Below are 20,745 nucleotides of genomic sequence, written 5' to 3' on the forward strand. Positions count from 1 at the left end.
ATGTCGCAGTTCACGGTACATGCCATGAGCTTCATGGTTGGGTGGTCCATTCGCAATGTTTTATCGGGCTCAAAGGCACATTAGGCGACGTAGGTCCCGCCTTTTTATACCACGGATCGGGTTCAGGAAAACCCCAGCAGCAACGATTTTTCAGGATCCATATCATTCCCGCAGACCCTATGGGCAGGAGCTGCCAGGGACCAACACCTGTAAGGCACCCCCTCCTTCCCCATTATGAGACACCGCTGCCCCCACTCTTATATTGGCCTCTCACCCCCAGCGCAGCTGCGGCTCCCCTCCCAGTCGGTCGCTGAAGCTGAGCAATCGCTGCCCGGCTCTGCGGTACTACTTCCGCTCCTCCCCGGGGATTCCTTCCGACTCGGCGCATCCCCCTCCGGCGCCGGCCGGATGACGTCATCAGGCCGGCGCCGGCGCTCTGGGCTGATGCGGCCGCTTGTTCGGTGGCGGCGGCGCCGGCGGGAGAAGGGTGCTGAGAACGCGGACCTGTCGTACGGGAGGCTGCCGTCTGCGGAGGCATGCCGGTGCTCGCTCGGAGGGCAGAGGGAGCAGCAGGTAATCTTCGGACAGGCGCGGCCAAGGTGGGGGGGCCAGACGGCAGGCGATATCACGGAGCAGTCGGCAGCCCTGAAATGGCTGCGGGCCGCTCCGGTGCTTTAAACCCTCCCTCCTGATCCCGCCCCTTCTCCCAGTAGTTCGGCCTGGGGCCTCCTACATTTTGTTAATTGCTAAGCTGTAATTGCACAGTTATTATTATTATTATTATAAATATTGAAAGCATGTTAAGGGCATACATTTGGTTGCTTCTTTGGTTAAAGATATTTTTTTCTACTACATTTTCTAATTTGGTTTTCTTGTGTAGGAAGAATACTGAAGTTGGGATTGCTGGCTTTGAATTTATAAAAGTCTGATTAAGGTGGCGATGTCAAGGGTACCTACTCCTCCTCCACCTGGAGATATGTCCACTGGACCTGTGGCTGAAAGCTGGTGTTACACACAGGTAAACTAAGGAAACAAAATGAATATTTTGCTTTTAGAAAACTTTGATTCATCAAAAGATATGTGAAAATGTTTTTCTGCATTATATCATATCTGATCATTAGGGAAGCAATTTGAACATATGACCCTTACCAGGGCAAATACCTGCCATGGAATTTTTCTACTCGTCATCGATTAGAATTTGAATTGGTTTTTGTGTTCATGCACTTGCACAGTGAAAGCAAATAAGGGCAATCTACACTTTCAACCTGATTTACTATGTTTTTACCCCATTGACACAAAGATGGTCATTTTCAAACAGCTCACATAAGGAAGTTGGTGTAAACATAAGTAGCACCAGTTTTTAAAAGTGGACTTGAGTGTATAACTCCTTTTTGAATGTTATCTGAAATAAAGTATACAAAATCAAGTTATATGCCCCCTGAAGCACTTTGTTTTTGAGTGTATAAAAATATGTGAAATAAGTTAGTGCATATTTTTATGCTGGGTAATTTTATAAGAAGCCATGTATGCCCATAAGCCTGCATTTTATGCATGATAATGTTTTGAAAATTATCACCAGAGTAGGGAGAAAACTTTGGTAAATCAGGCCTTTTATGCAGTCCAACTGCCTTGCTTTTATTTCACATATAGTACAAACAGATTAGGGCAGAGCTTTCCAAAGTGTGTGTCGCGACACTTTAGCGTGTTGCCTGCATTGTGCCGGTGTGTCGCGCAAGCCTGGTGCACGTGACGAGGTGGAGCAAGTGGTATACCGAGGAGAGGTCAGGGGGAGCCAATGCGGCCGCCAGTGGACCTCATCCCACTGGCGGCTGAGCAGTGAAGTATCGCTGTGCTGTGCCGGAGACGCGCAGCAGGAAGATCGGCAGGACCGTGGTGGAGCTCACATCACCATGGCCCGAAGAAAAAGGTCACATCTAAACGTGCAGGTGCTCCTCCTCCTTCCTGCCTGTGCGGCCCCGTAAGAAAAATGTTGCCGGAGCCGCGCAGGCAGGAAGGAGGAGGAGCATCAGCCGCATGCAGAAGAGGAGCAGCGTTGTTGCAGCGGGCTGAGAAGAGGAGGCGGCCTGGTAGCAGGGCCGCCACTGCGGATCGGCCCGAGAAGATCAGGGCTGCCGCGGAACCCATCCTGCAGCGTCCCGAGAAGAGGAGACCCAGAGGTAAGAGAGAGGCTGAGGGCCCGTAGAGTGTGTGTATGAGAGTGAGTTGAGAGATTGTGTGTGCGTGTATGAGAGTGAGTTGAGAGACTGTGTGTGGGAGTGAGGACCTGAATGTTTGCAGAGACAGCATGTGAGAGCCTATGTGTGTGTGAGAGAGACAGCATGTGACAGTGAGAACCTGTGTGTATGAATGATTGTATGAGAGAGAGCATGTGACAGTGAGAGCCTGTGCTTGAGCAAGACAGCATGTGGGAGTGAGATGGAGCTTGGGTGTGTGAGAGTCAGACAGCATGTGGGAGTGAGAGAGAGCCTGGGTGTGTGAGAGTCAGACAGCATGTGCAAGAGAGAGACTGTGTATGAATGATTGTATGAGAGAGAGCCTGTGAGAGTGAGAGCCTGTGTGTGTGTGAGAGAGAGAGAAAGCATGTGAGAATGAGAACCTGACTGTGTTTGAGGGAAGAAGATTGATGGAGAGAAAAGAAATAGAAAAAAAGACAATATGAAAGGAATTGGCAAAAAAATAAGAAAGGGAAGGTGGAACAAAAAAGCCTGTGACCAACCAATTAGAAAACTAAGATCAGACAGCAAAGGTAAAAAAAAATAAATTACTTTTTATTGATTGGCACATGTAATCTTTGGTAATGTGCAAGAGTAGCACTTTTTCTATGTGGATCTCACAATGTATGAGATCAACATGGAGGAAGTGGTAACCCACGGGGCCTGCACAGAGAAGGTAGCAGAATGGGCTTCAGAGCCAGTAGCAACAATCAGTTCCTCCCCAATAGCCATGCAGCATCAATGACAGTGGCAGCAGAGGAATGAGAGAGGCTCCGAGGTTGCTGACAAAAGAAAGAGAGGGGGTCTGCCTTTAGTGTGTGCATGTGTATGAATAGGAATCTGCCTGGGAGTGTATGTGTGTGAATGCATGGGTGCCTGCCTGAGGGTGTGTCTGTGTATGAGAATGAATGGGTGTCTTCCTGGGGTTTGTATGTGTGTGGTGTATGTGTGTGTGTGTGAGAATGAATGTGTGCATGCCTGGGGGATGGTGAGGGAGTGGTTTGAAAATGAATGTGTGCATGCTTGAGGGTCAGTTTCAGTGTGTGAGAATGACTGGGAACTTGCCTGGGTATGTGTGTTTGTGTGTATGAGAAAATCCAGGGGAGTAAGAGTTTGTGTGGGGTGTGTGTGTGGAGGGGGAGAGAGTGTCTTAGAGCCTGAGAGTGTGTCAGTGTCTGTGAGAGTGAGAGGTTATGGTGGGTATAAGAGCATGAATGTGTATGTATGTGACAGTGTATATGTGAGAGAGAATGGACATGTGAGTATGTGTGAGAGAGAGAGGATAACCTCCTAATCATTGACAATATCAGGGTGACTGGAAATCAAGAGCTCCCAGGTATGGACAGCAGGGGCTTTTTAAAATCCTTATTAGTTTTAATTATTGGGTGTTATTTGATATATGTGCTGTTTTGAAACATTTTATTGGTGTTTGGGAAATTGTAAAACATGTATATGATTTAAATTAATAGAAATTCTATTTATCAGTAGTTTGAAAATATTCCTTTATTAGTATGGTTTTACTATTATAATTGATGCTTTATGTTTCTTGATTTTATTTGTTTTATGAGGAATGGTGGTTCTGTTTTTCTATTGTTAATACACAGTCTGGCTTCTTGGGGTTTCCATTTCAGTTTTTTCCAATTTGTGCTCCTTTATTTTGTATTCTGTATTTGGTGAGGATCTGTCTCTGCTCTATGTGTGTGACCATGACAGATTCTGCTAGCATAGGGATCTATAGCAATGGGGTTTGTTTTGTTTCCTCAGTAGGTAGTGTATTGTTATCTTAGGACCCAGTGTAATATTTACCCTTGCTTTTTCACAGGTAGGGTTATTGTTGTTTGAGTCCTTGGTGTTATTACTGTTATGTTATTATGGGATTGCAGTATAGATTTTAAGTGTCTCTTTGCGGGGTTTTGTGTTAGTTCACAATGTGCTGGGCAGTGGAAGGTATTTGTGCTGCTGTTACTGTGAGGTGACACCAGAATTTGAAAATATATTTTAGTATGATGAGCTGTAAGGGAAACATCCAAGCTCCATTGTTTGGGGGAATTTCATTGGATGCACAGAGTTACAGAACTGGAGGTGCAGGATTTATATTGACATTCTGTCCCTTTCTATAAATTCCAGACTTCACTCTCATAGCCATATAGAATTAGTTGAATGAGGCTATCAAATAATTTTATAGTGTGAAACTGGCCAGCTTTTTAAAATTATGCAGAAGACCCTTTGGACTTTTTTTATTAACACCAAATATTCAAAAGCTGTGTTCATCCCATCAAGCTCATATATCTCATTAAAGAGGTAAATTGAATAACACAATAACTTTGTTTTTTATTGTTACTCATAAATTATAACAATAACATTAATCTTGGAATATTATATATTTTTAATATAAATGAGAGGTTTTCACAAGATAGGTGTCATGAAACATTTTATGTATATATTTAAGGAAACATACATATTGTCGAAATACATTTCGTTCGTTTAACCTCTGGTTTGCTAGTAGACTGAATTACTGTGTCACGAAATTGTTTATCTAAAAAGTGCGTCACCAACATGAAAAGTTTGGAAAGCTCTGCATTAGGGTGTATAGGGTAACAAAGTAACTAATGAGGATCTCTCTTTAACAGATGCCACTTAGTTTCTAGTACATTATGCAGATGGAACTTAACATTTTTTCCTAACCACTATGTCTGATTATTTTTATAGTGCTACAAGATGTATGTAGTGTTGTATAGACACATATAAGAGGTAGTCTCTGCTCCATGGAGTTTACAGTCTACTTGAGACATAAATATAGAAACATAGAAATGATGACAGAAAAGGAACAAATGGTCAACCTAGTTTGCCCAGCAAGCTTCTTAAGGTAGTAACTGCTACTCTGTGCAAGTTACCCCCATGTGTCTCTTAAGGGTAGTAACTGCCACTCCATGCAGTTATCCCCAAGTCTTATGATAACCCATAAAAATTGAAACTAGCAACATTTTTTTACTGGGTTAAGAGCTTTCTTGAAAATTCAGACCATGCTGCTTGACGTGCTTTGCTTATGGACTTGGCCACAGAAGCAGTCCTTTTGCTTTTTCCCTTATGTCTGCATATTAGTACCCCAGACTGTAAAAGTTGGGGCCCTCCTGGTTGTTATCTCAATCCAATTCCCTTTTTCTCCCTGCCATCTAAGTGGAGAGCAATGTTGCATTAAAAGCATCAGAGATTATTGGATAAGGTTAATAATCTCCATGCCTTCTGAAGAGTAGTTATCACCTCACCAGCCATTTAGTTACCTGCACACTTTTTCCATTTCCATCCTCTAGGCCAGCGGTTCTCAACCGGTGTGTCGCGACACACTAGTGTGTCGCCAAGCACCGGCTGCTGTGTTGCGTGCTCCCGGTCTCTCCCGCTGCTCTTTCTTCCCTGCTGCCGTTGCCGCCGGGCTATCAGCACGTTCAAGCCCAGTGGGAACGGCAGCAGTGCTAAAAAAAAGCTGTGGCACTTGTGGCTGGCCTTTTCTTCTTCCCGCGCCTGCCCCCCCCCCCCCCCCCCCGTGACCCGGAACAGGAAGTGATACGCGGTGCGCGGGAAGGAGAAAGAGCAGTGCCGCGTGATAAAGTAGCAGCAGCGGCTGCAGCATCGGCCCCCGAGCAATTGAAGCAGACGGTAATCGGGAAAGGAGAGAGCAGCAGGAGCCTCCCGCGGCCGATGGGATTCTTCTTTCTTGGCTTGCGGGGGCTGGAGGAGGAGGCTGCTGCAGCTACCATTTGTGCTCGGGGGGGGGGGGAAGAGGAAGTGAGTGAGAGAAAGAAGCAGCCAGCCTGCGTGTGATTGAGAGCATGTGTGTAAGTGAGAGAAACTGGTCAGAGAGCTGATGTGTGTGTATATGTGAGAGACAATGAAAGTGACTGCTCAAGGAGATGACTGATGTGTATGTGAGAGTGTGAGACATTAGTCAGGGAGGTGACTGATGTGTGTGTGTGTGTGTGTGTGTGTGTGTGTGTGAGAGTGAGTGAGAGAGAGAAAAAGCATTGAAGTGAGAAATCTGGGTATGTGAGAAAGCATGGGCGTAAGAAGCCTGCTGTTGGGGGGTGGGGGGGGGGGGGTGGATGTGTGTGAAAGAAAGCATGGGAGTGAGAAGCCTGAATATGTGAGAGAGCATTGGAGTGGGAAGTCTGTGTGAGTGTGCATGCATGAGAGAGAGAGACTGGTTGGTAAGGTGACAGTGTGTGTGTGTGAGAGAAAGAGACTGGTGTGTGTGAATGTAAGAGAGAGAATGTGATTCAGGGAATGAGAAGCCTGTGCACGTGGAGAGCGAGCATGGAAATGAGAGAGAGACTGGTGTGTGTGTGTAACAGAGAAAGTGATTATGGGAATGAGAAGCCTGTGCATGTGAAGAGAGTGAGCATGGGAGTGAGAAACCTGGGTGTGTGTGTGAGACATAGCATGGGAGTGAGAAGCCTGTATATCTGAAAGAACATGGGAGTGGGAAGCCTGTGTGTGTATGCATGAGAGAGATCAGGTGACTGGTGTGTGTTTGTGTGTGTGAGAGAAAGAAAGTGATTATGGGAATGAGAAGCCTGTGCATGTGGAGACAACAAGCATGGGAGTGAGAGACTGGTGAGTGTGTGTGAGACAGAGAAAGTGATTATGAGAGTGAGAAGCCCGTATATGTAAGTAGAACACGGGAGTGGGAAGCCTGTGTGTGTGTATGGCATGAGAGAAACTGTTCAGGAAGGTGACTGGTGTGTGTGTCAAAGACTGTTTGGGAGATGATTGGTGTGTGAGAGACAGAAAGTGGTCATGGGGGCATGACTGGTATGGTGTGTGTGTGTGAGAGACATGGGCATTAAGGAAGAGGACCATGAGTATAGAGCTTAGCCTCTACTGCTGCTTCTGCTGTGTGCTACGGCCTGCATGGAAGAGGAGTAGGAGAGCTGCTGGAGGGGGGTAAGTAAAGGTGGCTTTTTAAGTTTATTTTTCTTGATTGACTGCCATTTTAATTATTTAATATTATGTGATGTGTCTGCTTTTTTTGAAATAGTTATTGGTGTTTGGAGAATTTTTAATAGTTTTTATGAGTTTTTAATTGTTGGATGTTATTCTGTTCATAGCTGTTTAGAAACATTTATTCTGCTTATTAGTATAGTTTTACAATTATTTCTGTGTGGGGATCTATAGCTGCTTGCTAGTTCTGTTTTCCTAATAAGAGGTGTATTGGTTTTTAGGGCCTGATTTAATATTTGTAGTGTTGCCTTTTCATAGATAGGGTTGCTCCTGTTTGAGTGTATTCCATAATACAGGTGTAACTGTGTGCGGATTAGTTTATGTGCATTGCTACAGATCCTGGGAGTATGTTAGGTCGGTTCTGTGTCTTGTTACCGAGATGAGATATTTTACTAGCATGTAAGTGTTTTATCAGTCTTATTTGTTGTGTTTTCTCAAGAGGATATGCATTGGTGGTAAACTGCTGTCTTTTCATAAGTAGGGCTATTGAGCCTGGAAGTAGAAGGAGTTTGAGTTGCTGTTACTGAGATGACACCAGGACCAGAATATCTTTTTTGTAGGGTGAATTGTATGGGGAATGTCATAATTCTGCTTTACATCCATTATTGTGGGTCAGGAGGGTTCCCGTGGATGCAAACTGTACTTTTACATCTAGCCCCATGACGATCATGGGTCAGTGTGTCACGCATGTGAGAACCATCTGTCAGGTGTGTCCCGACAGAAAAAAGGTTAAGAACCACTGCTCTAGGCTTTAGAGATCCATAGTGTTTATCCCATGCTCCTTTGAATTCTTTGACTGCTTTTGTCTTTACAACCTCCTCTGGAAGGGCATGCCAGGCATCCCATCACCCTCCATGGGAAGAAATATTTCCTGATGTTGGTTCTGAGTCGCCCCCAAGGAGTTTTTTTGTGACCCCTCATTCTATTGTTTTCTTTCCAATGGAAAATGTTCTAAGTTCATGCACCATTAAAAACTTTTAGGTATCTGAAGGTCTGTATCCTATCTCCCCTGCACCTCCTCTCTTCCAGGGTATATATACGTAGCAACATAGTAAATGATAGCAGATAAAGACCAAACGGTTCAGCTGGTCTGCCCAGCAAGTTGCTTTTGGTAGTAACTGCTGCTTCTTGCAGGTTACCTCCACGTGGAAGTGTTATGCCTAAAGTTAACATAGGTTACTCCATTTCTTTTCATTTTTATACTCTAGCTTGTAGGAATCTGCAGTGTTTATCCCAAGCCTTTTTGAATTCCATCACAGTTCTCGTTTTTCTGCAGTTTCCTTTCCAGTGGAAAAGGTTTAATGTTTGTGCAGCATTAATCCCTTTCAAGTTATTGAAGTTCTGTATCATTTCTTCCCTGCACCTCCTCTTCTCCAGAATATACATATTCGGGTCCTTTCATTTCATCTCATTGCTTTTAATGCAGATTCTACGCCATTTTGGTAGCCTTTTGGACTGCGTCCATCCTGTCCTATCCTTTTTGAGATAAGATCTCCAGAACTGAGGCTTCACCGAAGACCAGTACAGGGGCATTATCACCCTTTTCCTGCTGGTTATTCCTCTTTCTATGTAGCCCAGCATCCCTCTGGCTTTCCACCACCTTGTCACATTGTTTTGTTGCCTTCAAATTGTCAGACCCTATCACCCCAAAGTCCCTCTCACAATCTGTGCACACTATTTTTTCACCCCAAATACATGACTCTGCAATTCTTGGAATTGAATCCCAGCTAAATAAATAAAATAGCCCAAAAGGACCTCCAAATAACAATTATCAAAAACTGTATGGATAGAAAGTCCACAATAATAATAATAATCTACAGTGCTGGTATCATACTTGGTGCAAAGCAGAGATTGGAATTAGGTGAATGCACAATATTTTAGTAATTTACCAGACTTTATATACTGGAAATATTTCTCTCTTTTTTTTTTTTTCCTGTTTGTACTTAAAACCTTAACAGCTGCTCTCAAATCAGTGTGGGTACTCCTCAAAACAACAGCATAGTTATGTCTCCAACACATAGGTGAATTCACAGTATCCCTGGGCAGCCATGTCATAAGAATGGTGAACCTGCGAATCTCTCCAATATTAAGCAGACAATAACCCTACTGGCAGTGTCGGACGGAGGACTCCATGATTTTGGTCAGCTAACAAGATCACCTAAATCAGAGAGCTAAGAAGCTAAGTATCACATATTGCAAAATTGATTTTAGAGTTTGTCACATGGTTGCTGTGAATTCACTTATTTATTGGAGATATAACTAAGTTGTTTTGAGGAGTACCCACATGGGCTTGAGAGTAGCAATTTAGATGTTTAAGTGCAAACAGAAAAAGAGAAAAAGCAATATTTCCTGTATATACTGTAAGTCTGATAAATTAAAATATTGTGCATTCGCTGAATTTCAGTGGCTGCTTTGCATGAAGTATACCTGCATGGCAGATAATCATTATTGTGGCCTTTCCATCCATGTGGTTTTTGATGATTGAAATGACTGAATCCCTGCTGCCCAAACTTTCAACCTTTCTTCAGGCTTTCTTAAAAGACCTTTTATTCTCTCTAATCCTTTTAATCCTTCATTCTCTCTAATCCTTCTAATCCTAAAACCTCTCTGTAGCAGTTCTTACTGTTATCTGAAAAAGACAAACTTTTCCTTCTATCCCCTCTGCAATATCATTTGTGAAGATATTGAGCAGAATCGGTCCCAAAATTGATCTGTGAGGCACTCCACTTAACACTGTTCTCTCATAGTAACATAGTAATAACGGCAGAAAAAGACCAGAATGGTCCATCTAGTCTGCCCAGCAAGCTTCCTAAGGTAGTAACTTCCGCTTCGTGCAGGTTACCCCCATGTTTCTGTTAAGGGTAATAACTCGTGCTCCGTGCCAGTTAAGCTTTTTTATTTATTCCCATCCTCTAGCATTTAGGAATCCACAGTGTTTATCCCATGCCCCTTTGAAATCCTTCACGATGTAAAAGGTTTGTTGATGACCACGGATCAATAGAACCTTTGAAGTATCTGAAGGTCTGTATCATACTCTCTTCAGAGTAAGTTCCATTTACCATTATACATCATTTCTGGTCAGACAACCAATTGGTAATCGATTCCACCAGTTTGTCACCCACTAAAAGACTTCTTTTTTTGATTCATGAGCCTTCTATGTGGATCTGTAATAAAAGCTTTGCCAAAATCCAAGTAGATCACACAGAACTTTCTTCCTTGATCTGCTTCTCTAGTCACTCAATCAAAAAAATCAATCAAATTCATTTGACAAGGCCTTCCTCTGGTGAAACCATGTTGCCTCGGGTCCAACACACTACTGGATTGTAAATAGTTCACTATCCTTTCCTTCAGCAGTCTCCATTAATTTTCCTGCAACTGAGGTAAGATTAACCGGTTTGTTTTTGCAAAGCAGGACCACTTCCACTTTTCTCGAGTCTTGCAACACCACTCCCATTTCCAGAGATCTATTGAACATGTCTTTCAGCGGTTCCATGGGCACATCTCTTAGTACCCTTAGTATCCTTGGATGTACCTCATCTGGTCTCCATGGTCTTGTCCACTTTCAGTTTTCTAGGTCTTCCCATATATTCTCTTCTGTAAATGGGGTTGTTTTGACCTCGCTCCCATCTATGCGCTTGTCAACCAGTATTGGTCCTACTCCAGGGTTGCCTTCACTTCGATTTTCAGTGAAAGTATTTATTTAATATTTCTGCTTTTTCCTCATCTTTTTCCACACGTTGCATCTTGTTTCCCTTCAATTTTACGATGCCACTTCTGGCCTTCCTCCGTTTTCTGATATATCTGAAAAATGTTTTGTCATTTCACTTGACCTCTCTTGGCGATCCTTTCTTCTGCTTGTCCTTTTGCTTTCCTGATTTCTTTTCTTGGCTCCTTCAGCTTCACCAGGTATTCTTCCCTGTGTTCTTTTTGGGAACCTTTATATTTCTTGAACGCTGTTCTTTTTGCCTTTATTTTTTTTTAACAACCTCCTTTGAGAACCAGGTCAGTTTCTTTTTTTTTTCTCTTATTTTTGTTTACTTTTCTGACATAAAGGTTTGTTGCCTTTATTATAATCCCTTCTAATTTTGCCCACAGTTGTTCCACCTCACCCATCTTCTTCCAGTCTTGTAGTTCATCCTCAAGGTACGTTCCCATTTTACCAAAGTTCGTATTTTTGAAATCTAAAACTTGGCTCTTTCAGTGACTTCGCTCCATCTGGGCTGCTGAATTGAACCATATTGTCTGATGATCATTGGTACTCAGGTAAACATCTACTTGGACATTACAGACATTATCCCCATTTGTTAGCACTAGGTCAAGTATCACACCCTTTCTTATGGGTTCCATCACTATTTCTTTGAGCAGAGCACTTGAAGGGTATCCACTGTCTCTCTGACTCTTGTGGTTTCTGCAATAGGGATACTCCAGCCCATATCCAGCAGCACTTCTTTTCTTACTAGCTTTTGAATGTTTTCCACGAGATCTCTGTCCAATTCTTTTAATTGAGTTGGAGGCCTATAGACCACTCTGCTGTAAATGGAAGCACCATCATTTTTTAAGACTGCCCATAGTGCTTCTTCCATACCCCATGCCCCTTGCATTTCCTCTGCTTAGCTATTGACGTAAAGAGCTACTCCTTCCCTTTTTCTGTCCACTTTTTCTTTCTTAACAGGTTATAGTCTGGTATGACTATATCCCACTCATGAGACTGAATCATGTCTCCTTAATAGCAGCAATGTCCAAGTTTGCCTCCGCTTTTTGGGCCTGCAGATCTGGAATTTTATTGCCCAGACTACGAGCATTTGTGGTCATATCTTTCCAGATTTTTTTCCTTTGGCTTGCTGCTCTTCCTAGTTACCTTTTCTGTTCTTTTGCTTAGGTGTGGAATATTGAGCTTATTAAGTTTGTAACTTTTTCCTTCCACTTCCTGTATTGCTTGGGGGGAAGTTTTACTGGCAATTTCCTTCCACCTCCATTCTGTAGTTGAAATGCCTGAGAATGTATGACCTGAATTTCTCACTTAAGATCCTCTTTCCTGCCATGGATAAATGTAGGCCATCTCTACCATATAGCCTTTTACTGCTCCATACTTGGCTCCCCTCTTCCAATGTATCCAAAACCACTTTCTTGACACTGTTTTGAGCCATGTATTGAAATTATATTTCAAGCTTAGCCTTTCCTTTCCATTTCCATGAACAGGGAATATTTTAGACACACGTGACAAACTGTTGTCTTTTCTGATTTTCTTCTGTAGATTTTGGAAATCGTTTTGTACTGCTTGGATACTATATTTAGCTAGGTCATTGGTCCCTCGATGGATGATAATATTGATATCAAGAATCCCTACTTTATTCTATAATTGCACTGACAACCTGTTTACTTTGTACTAGATGAGGATCCTGGAAAGCATTTATCTGTTGTAATATCATCAAAATGATTTCCCAAGTTAGTTCCTCTGATGACCAAGTCTCCCAGCAGAAAAAGCTTGCTTTCTTTTATGATATTTGATAATGTTAAAGGGTTTCTGGGTACATTGTGTGACTTCTTTCTTTTCAGACATCACTTCATTTTCTATTGCAGAAAAGGCTTTATGCAAGGATATCACTGGGGAGAGTGTATATCTCTTCATCACATCTGTATTTGGGTTTTATACAAGTAAATATAAGAGAAATTCTGTTTATTATAGAAATGGTTAAATGAGGAAGACCTTGATCAGGGAGAACCAGAGTTTGTTGATTAAGTTGGGTCTTTACACAGGATCTGAATATGGTGTGAAAAGGAGCATAGTGCACCTGATCAGTAAAGATCTTCCAGGCATTCAGAGAAGTGAGGTGGAAAACATGGAACTGAAATTTGTCCATAAGACAAAATACATTTCTCGGTGCCCTTTTGCCCCATCACCAAAATTTGAGTAAAGAGGTGTATAATTAATAGAAAAGAAGTGTTGAACTGCAGAGTGAATGCACTTGTGAGTAAAGAAATTAGAACTGGAATCAAAGAAATTAGAACTGGAATCAAAGATATAGTTAAAGATGTGATGTCACCTTTTATGCAAATTTTCACCATTTTTGGGTGCAAATATCTCTACTAAGTAGTTTTTAATTTTTTTCTTTCTAATGACATTTGATAGAGCACATTTTGTTTGCTACAAAAGTTACCCTGTTTCATCTTGTACCCAGCCTTGCTTTGGTCAGAATTATAGCGCCAAAGACAAGCTTCATTTGCATGTGTAAATGCACTCTGTTAAAAAGAGCCATCTTTGGCACCAAACTGTTAAACATGCAAATAAGCTGGAGATATGAAATTTTACAATGCAGCTCAGTTTACTTTGCTTACCATACTTTTAGCTTTTGACACATATTTGTTAAGACATATTTTCATAAATTAGTTATCAAAGGCAGTGAAAAACTTTGCATGCTGATTAGTTTACCTTGCATTGGTCAGTGGTGGCTGAGGCACTGCCACTTCAGCAAAATTGACAACCCAATCACCTAGGGGCCACTCCAGACAGCCAGACAAGGTACCAGCCACAGATTTCCAAGCTTTTATTTAAGCACAAAACAAGAAAAGGCAAGTCACTACATACAAGAATTGCTTAAACATCAGTTTCTTTGCGTCCAGTCAGATAAATCCAGAACAAGTGGGTTATGCACCTCTATCAGCAGATGAAGATAGCACAAACTGGCTTCACAGTATATACACCCCTACAGTGACATCAGCCTGCCAATATTCTCCATCTCCAGCAAATGGTGGGCGTGCATTTCCTCACTGGGGATTGCTTCAAATTGAAAAGGAGAAATAAGGAAAATGAATTTGTCCCACTCTCCTGCAGTGATACCAAATGGTCCCCCTCCCAGTTAAGAATTCCTGTTTTGATTTCCGTGGTCCCTCAGATGAATGCCTTGGTCCGGTACCTGGTTTTTCTGCCAGCGTGAACTTAACTGTTTAACAGCTAAAAGGCAGTAAGGGTATAGGAAGCCGAGTGTGGTAGTGACGGCATATGCCCTCTCTCCCCATGGTTGCAGCCTGTCTCTATACTCAGGTAAGGCTGAGCTCAGGTAAGTTTAAAAAAAAAAAAAAAAAGCAGAGAAGGAGAGGTTTTGGTGTAGGGCTTACTCTTCCCTCCAGTCTGTGCTGTTCCGACATTCGTTCCACTCCGTGGGAGGTTAAGGGGTGTGAGCAACCTCTGTAGGCTAGGCCCCACTCTAAAGCATTTTTGCTGCGTGCTACATGGCAGACCTCGAAGACTTTTTGTGCGCTTTTGTCTATGTGTAGGCTGCCCTCTTCAGGATTGTTGATTTGACTTGTGTGTCCAGCTGTGCATCCAGGTTTTGGACGTCTAGTTGGGCCTCAATTTGGGCGTCCAAGTTAAGTGGTGCCTTAGTGACCATCCCGCATACCTGTACACATAGGCTGAGTGTTTGCTGTGTACTTAAGTTTTTTTTTTACGACACCTAGGTTGGACACCTAGAACCTTTAGACGCCTAAAAAGAAAAAAAGTTGGACGCACGCACGCCTTTAGTTGCTGCTTAGCGTACTATCTGCCTAATGGCGCCTATACCTAAGGAAACGTAAATGCCTTTCTGCTTGTCTTATTCAGGCATCTCAGCTTGGAGTGCCCTCTAATTTGTGCCAGCACTGTTTGGAAGCTCAAGGAGAATTATCTTCTGATTTCAATAAGCCTGGTTCTTCCCAGCCGGGTGTAGGTCTGGGTAAAGACATGTCAGATGGGTCGCCTGATATTGGAACTCCCCTAACTGGTTACTCAACAAGGGAAGGTAGCTCAGTGGGTATGCCTCAGGTGCCTTCTGGTTTTGGCATGGATCCTTCTAAATTTTTTATGGATAGGATTTTTCCAGGGATTGCATTCCTTTTCTTCAGGCGCAGTCCTCAGCCCTATCCAATGCTCCCAGAGCAGAGTCACAGGTAGGAACCTCGCTTGGACCTACTGGTAAGCGCCACAGTACAGCAAGATCAGCAGCGGGTCTACCCAATAGGGATACGAATGGCATGGATGAGAAGGCCGATCCTGACTCTCTAGAGGATAGAGAAATTTCTCCAGGATTAGAACCATATAAGACTATGCTATGGTTCATCCATATTGATGAACTGCCAGTCCTGATTTCCCAGACCTTGAGTACCTGGAGCAGATTCCATTTCTGAGTCAAAGAAAAATTCCATTTTGGTTTCTCTACATAAAGACTCCTTTTTATTTTGTTCCCCCCTATGATGGAGGCCATTCAAGAGTTGATTGATCTTGAGTGGAGTGCCCAGAGACTAGTTTCAAAGGAGGTCGGGGTTTGGAAGGCCTGTACCCTCTGGATTCAGTGGTGAGAGAGTGTTTACATTTTCCGAAGGTGGATGCACTTGTCTGTGCAGTCTCCAAGTGGACGACTATCCCCCATAGAGGGTGGAGTGGCCTTGAAGAATGTACTTGATAGGAGGATTAAAACTGTCCTTAAGCAGGCATTTGAAGCAGTGGAAATGACTTTGCAATTAGCTTCTTGTTGTTCCCTGGTGGCTCACTCTTGTTTACTTCTCGCTCAGGAGGTTGATGACTCTGGGGTGAATTCCAGGGCAGTTAAGGAGCCAGCGGCTGCCGCCTTGGCAGATGCAGGCTGTGATTTGGTCTGCACCTCAGCAAGAGATGTGGCTTTGGTAATAGCGACCAGGCATCAGTTATGGCTGAGAAATTGGTTGGCCAATGCGACCTTCAAGGCTCTCTCTTCTTTGGTAGTGAGTTGGAGAAACTGGCTAGTAAGTGAGTTAAGAACATAAGAACACGCCACACTGAGTCAGACCAAGGGTCCATCAAGCCCAGCATCCTGCCTCCAACAGTGGCCAATCCAGGCCACAAGAACCTGGTGTTGCATTCGTGCCTATTCTCGCTCCACCCTCTCTACCTTTGTGGGGAATCCCTTCGGCTCAGATGGACAGATGCAGCCGCGGCTTTTCTCCGCCTCTTGGTCCCGGTGTCCCCAGGCTGGCTTGATAACTTGATTAACTTGATTAACTTTATAACTTGGATAACTTGATTAGCTTTATAACTTGGTTAACTTAATTAATTTGAACCGGTTGAATTGGCTATAGCTGGAGACCGCCAGTGCCCTCAACTGAGAAATGTCGACACCCGGTAGGGTGGGTGTCCTAGATGAAGGAAAGCATGACGCTTCCGTGGATGTCCCCCGAAAATTCCATGAGTAACGGCAGCCGTGGATGGGATGCTGAGTCCATCTGTCTACACTAAGGAAAATGAAATTATCAGGTAAGTAATTTTTCCATTTCCTAGCATGTAGCAGGTGGACTGAGGACCAATGGGATGTATAAAAGCTACTCCCGAACCAGGTGGGAGGTTGCCCGTGACCCACTTAGTACTGTCCTTGCAAATGCTGTGTCCTCCCCAGCCTGAACATCCAGGCGGTAAAACCTGGAGAAGGTGTGGTTGGAGGACCATGTTGCCGCCCTGCAGATCTCGGCGGGTGACAGCAACTTGGTTTCTGCCCAGGACACTGACTCTAGTAGAATGAGCCTTGACTTGTAAAGGCGGTGGCTTGCCTGCTTCTACGTAGGCCGCATTGATGACTTCCTTGATCCAGCGGGCTATGGTTGCTCGTGAGGCTGCTTCCCCTTGCTTCTTCCCGCTGTGAAGGACGAATAGATGGTCCGTCTTTTGTACTGATTCCGATCTTTCCAGGTATCGGACTTAGGAGCCTGCTGACGTTGAGATGGTGTAGACTTCGAGCCTCTTCCAAATTCTTATGCTCATCTGGCGATGGTAGCGAGAAGGTTTGGTTGAGATGGAAGTGAGTCACCACTTTGGGTAGGAACGACGGAACTGTGCGTAACTGGATGGTTCCCGGGATGAGTCTGAGGAACAGCTCTCGGCAGGACAGTGCTTGTAACTCGGATATACGACGGGCCGAACAGACTGCCAGCAGGAAGGCTGTCTTTAGTGTTAATATTTGGAGAGACAGACCGCGGAGAGGTCTGAAGGAGGTTCCTGCTAGGAAATCTAGGACCAGGTTGAGGTTTCAAAGAGGCACCGGCCACTTCAGGGGTGGTCGGATCTGCTTGACTCCTTTCAGAAAGCGGGAGACATCTGGGTGAGAGGCTATGCTGCCGCTCTTGCTCTTGGTTCCGTAGCATGACAATGTGGCCACCTGTACCTTGATGGAGTTGAGAGACAATCCCTTCTGTAGACCGTTCTGCAGGATTTCCAAAATCTCAGGAATTTTGACTGAGTGTGGTATGATGTCGCGGTCCTCGCACCAGGCTTCAAATACTCTCCAAATCCTTATGTATGTTAGGGATGTGGAGAACTTGTGTGCTCGGAGTAGGGTGTCAATTACTGCCCCTGAGTATCCGCTCTTCCTTAGGCGAGTCCTCTCAATGGCCAGACCGTAAGAGAGAATCGAGCTGGATCCTTGTGGAGGATCGATCCTTGTTGGAGCAAGTCTCTGTGTGGAGGTAGCAGAAGGGGGCTCCCTGTCAGCAGTCTTCGCCTGTCTGCGTACCATGGTCTTCTTGGCCAGTCCGGGGCCATAGAAGTATTGGTCCCCTGTGGTGTTCTATCTTGTGGATGATTGCGCCCAATAGGGGTCATGGCAGGAAGGCATATAACAGAGTCTCCTGTGGCCAGGTCTGTACCAGGGTATCAATTCCCTGGGACTGGGGTTCCCGCCTGTGGCTGAAGAAACTGGGTACTTGGGCGTTGGACCGGTTTGCTAGGAGGTCCATGGTTGGTGTTCCCCAACGGTTTACTATCAATCGGAATGCTGTGGTCGACAGCCTCCATTCTCCTGGATCTAGACTTTATCTGCTGAGGTAGTCCGCAGCGACATTGTCTTTCCTGGCGATGTGAATGGCCAAGATCTCTTGAAGATTCACTTCCGCCCATCTGAGCCAGGGAACAAGACTATTCTCACCAACCTGGATCCTACTCACGACGGATGCCAGCCTACGAGGATGGGGAGCACACTGCCAGGAGCTAACCGCCTGAGGGCAATGGAACGAAGAAGAGTCGGGATGGAACATCAATCGCCTAGACCGCGCAGTCGGACTAGCCTGCCTAAGGTTCGGTCACAGACTCTGAGACAAAGCGGTCAGAGTAAAGTCGGACAAGCCACAACAGTGGACTACATCAACCATCAGGGAGGAACCAGAAGCCAACAGGTGTCTCTGGAAATAGACCTCCTAATGTCATGGGCGGAAGTGAATCATCTCAGCCATCCACATCGCAGGGAAAGATAACGTCGCTGCGGACTACCTCAGCAGAGAAAGTCTAGATCCAGGAGAATGGAGGCTGTCGACCACAGCATTCCAATTGATAGTAAACCGTTGGGGAACACCAACCATGGACCTCCTGGCAAACCGGTCCAATTCCCAAGTATCCAGTTTCTTCAGCTGCAGGCGGGTACCCTGGTACAGACCTGGCCACAGGAAACTCTGTTATACGCCTTCCCGTGTGTCCCCTATTGGGCGCAATCATCCACAATATTTGGCCCGGACTGTCCAAGAAGACCGTGGTACGCAGAAATGCGAAGACTGCTGACAGGAAGCCCCCTTCCGCTACCTCCACACAGAGACCCATTGACATTTGCCGAGCTGCGATGTGGTCCATGTTACAACTTTTCCAGGTATTACCTTCTGGATGTGCAAGCCCGGGAGTGCGTACCATTTGCACATGCGGCTTTGACTGGACTGCGGTGTTGTGTCCGTCGGTTCCCGATGCCCTCTCTCCGCCCTCCTTACCTCTTTGGCGCCTCCCTCTCCGTCCGCGGGAATATTGGCTGCCGTGGCGTCCATTTGCCGAGGACCCTCGGGCGTTCCCGGATCGGCTCGACGCTGCAATCGCCATATTTCCTGGAGGCCTAGGGGCACGCGCGTGGCCCTGATTTAAGTACCAGCATTGGCACGAACGTCGGGGGTGTCCCCCGAAGATGACGTCACCCGCGACGGATATTTAAGGTCTTGGAATTTGCTAACACATCGAGTTAGCAAGGACACGGACACGGATTGATCGGACTTGCTCTGTCTGTCTAAGCTACTCTGCCTCCTCGGACTTACCAGAGGTACCCGCTCCTTGGGGGCCTCGCTCTCTTCTTGTTTTTTCAGGTGACAGTCTGGAACCTGTACTTGCTTTTCAAGGGCCCTCATCCCAGACTTACTTCGTATACTTTTCTGCCTGGAAGTCTTCACTACCAACTATCTCAGCTACATCAGTGAGTTACCATAGATCTCTCTGAGCTTTCCCTGGAACCAGGTACTTGCTCCTCGAGGGCCTATACTTTCCAGCTCCTGGGCTTCATTGGGACATTGTGTGAGTGTTACATCTGCATACCTTGCCTACTCACTATATCTCAGTCTCTCTTCACTCAGCCTCCAAGGATCGCTATTCCAGTATCTGAGGGACTACAGCCAGCCGAGCTTGCCAGCTCACTACTGCCATCTCTGGTGGTTCAGTAATAAAGAACTAGTGTGCGTTTGTCTCTTAACTCTGAGCCTGACCGGTGGTCCCTCTCTGGATCATTCCCCGGGAGTGTGGTCATCTGCCACTGGTCCAAGGATCCACCCTCAACTCTCATATTTACTACAGATCCTGAACGGATTGCTAACTACTTTGATTGCTCCTCCCATCAGGCATCAGATCAATAACAGATTGTTAACTCCTAACATCAGATTCCTAATACGCGGGCAGCCTCTCACCTTATTCGGTAGTAGCTTGGGTACATCCCACTTATTCTGGATTCATCTGACTGTCCTAAAGAAAAAGAAATTACTACTTACCTGATAATTTCTCAATTTCACAAAAATTCACTTTTTTTTTCCTGCCTTGCATGTGCTTTTGAATGCCCCATCAATGGGTGACAAAGTGGCTTGTCAAAAACTTGTACTGCCCACTTGATGAAGTTGTTATGGGTGCATCAAGGGTAGCAATAATGTGCTCTTTTGGAATCCAAACAGGTGTCTCTATGGGGCGGCCAGTAAAATGAATTTGCATATTTGGCAAATCCACCAGGAATTATAATAGTGCAAGCTAAATACTGACCAGGTTGGAAGCTGGATACTTGAAGAGCAGGAAATATTCACATTCATGTTCTAGAACACTTGCCAAGTCATTTTACTCGCAGCCATAGAGACACCTGTTGGGTTCCAGAAAAGCACCCATAACTTCACCAGGCAAGCAGTACATTTATTCACAAGCTACTTTGTCACGCATTGATGGGACAATTCAAAAGCAAGTACAAGGCAGGAAAAAAGACCAAATGAATTTTTGTGAAAGATGCAGTTTAAGCCTTTTCTTGTTTTGTGCTTTAAATAAAAACTTGGAAATCTGTGGCTGGTACCTTGTCTGGCTGCCTGGAGTGGCCCCTAGGTGATTGGGTTGTCAATTTTGATGAACTGGCAGTGGCTCAGCCACCACTGACCAATGCAAGGTAACCGATCAGCATACAAAGTTTTGCACTGACGTTTGGCATATTTTCATAAATAAGTCAAACAAATGATTCAAAAACTA

The 20,745-nt window shown here is 44.7% G+C and overlaps 1 protein-coding gene across 2 annotated transcripts in view; it reads left to right on the forward strand.

Annotated features, from left to right (window-relative positions):
* Window positions 1-332: 332 nt before the first annotated feature.
* The window catches only part of SPOPL (speckle type BTB/POZ protein like), a 93,038-nt gene continuing 72,625 nt past the window's right edge, over window positions 333-20,745 (forward strand). The window contains exons 1-2 of one of the 2 annotated variants that reach the window (XM_029605403.1): window positions 333-573; window positions 881-1,018. In XM_029605403.1, coding sequence (XP_029461263.1) covers window positions 941-1,018 — 78 coding nt within the window. In that variant the 5' untranslated portion in view covers window positions 333-573; window positions 881-940. The remainder of the gene's footprint in view (window positions 574-880; window positions 1,019-20,745) is intronic. The other variant, XM_029605402.1, reaches the window with a different exon arrangement.

This window comes from Rhinatrema bivittatum, chromosome 6 (genome assembly GCF_901001135.1).
Source record: "Rhinatrema bivittatum chromosome 6, aRhiBiv1.1, whole genome shotgun sequence".
Taxonomy (NCBI): domain Eukaryota; kingdom Metazoa; phylum Chordata; class Amphibia; order Gymnophiona; family Rhinatrematidae; genus Rhinatrema; species Rhinatrema bivittatum.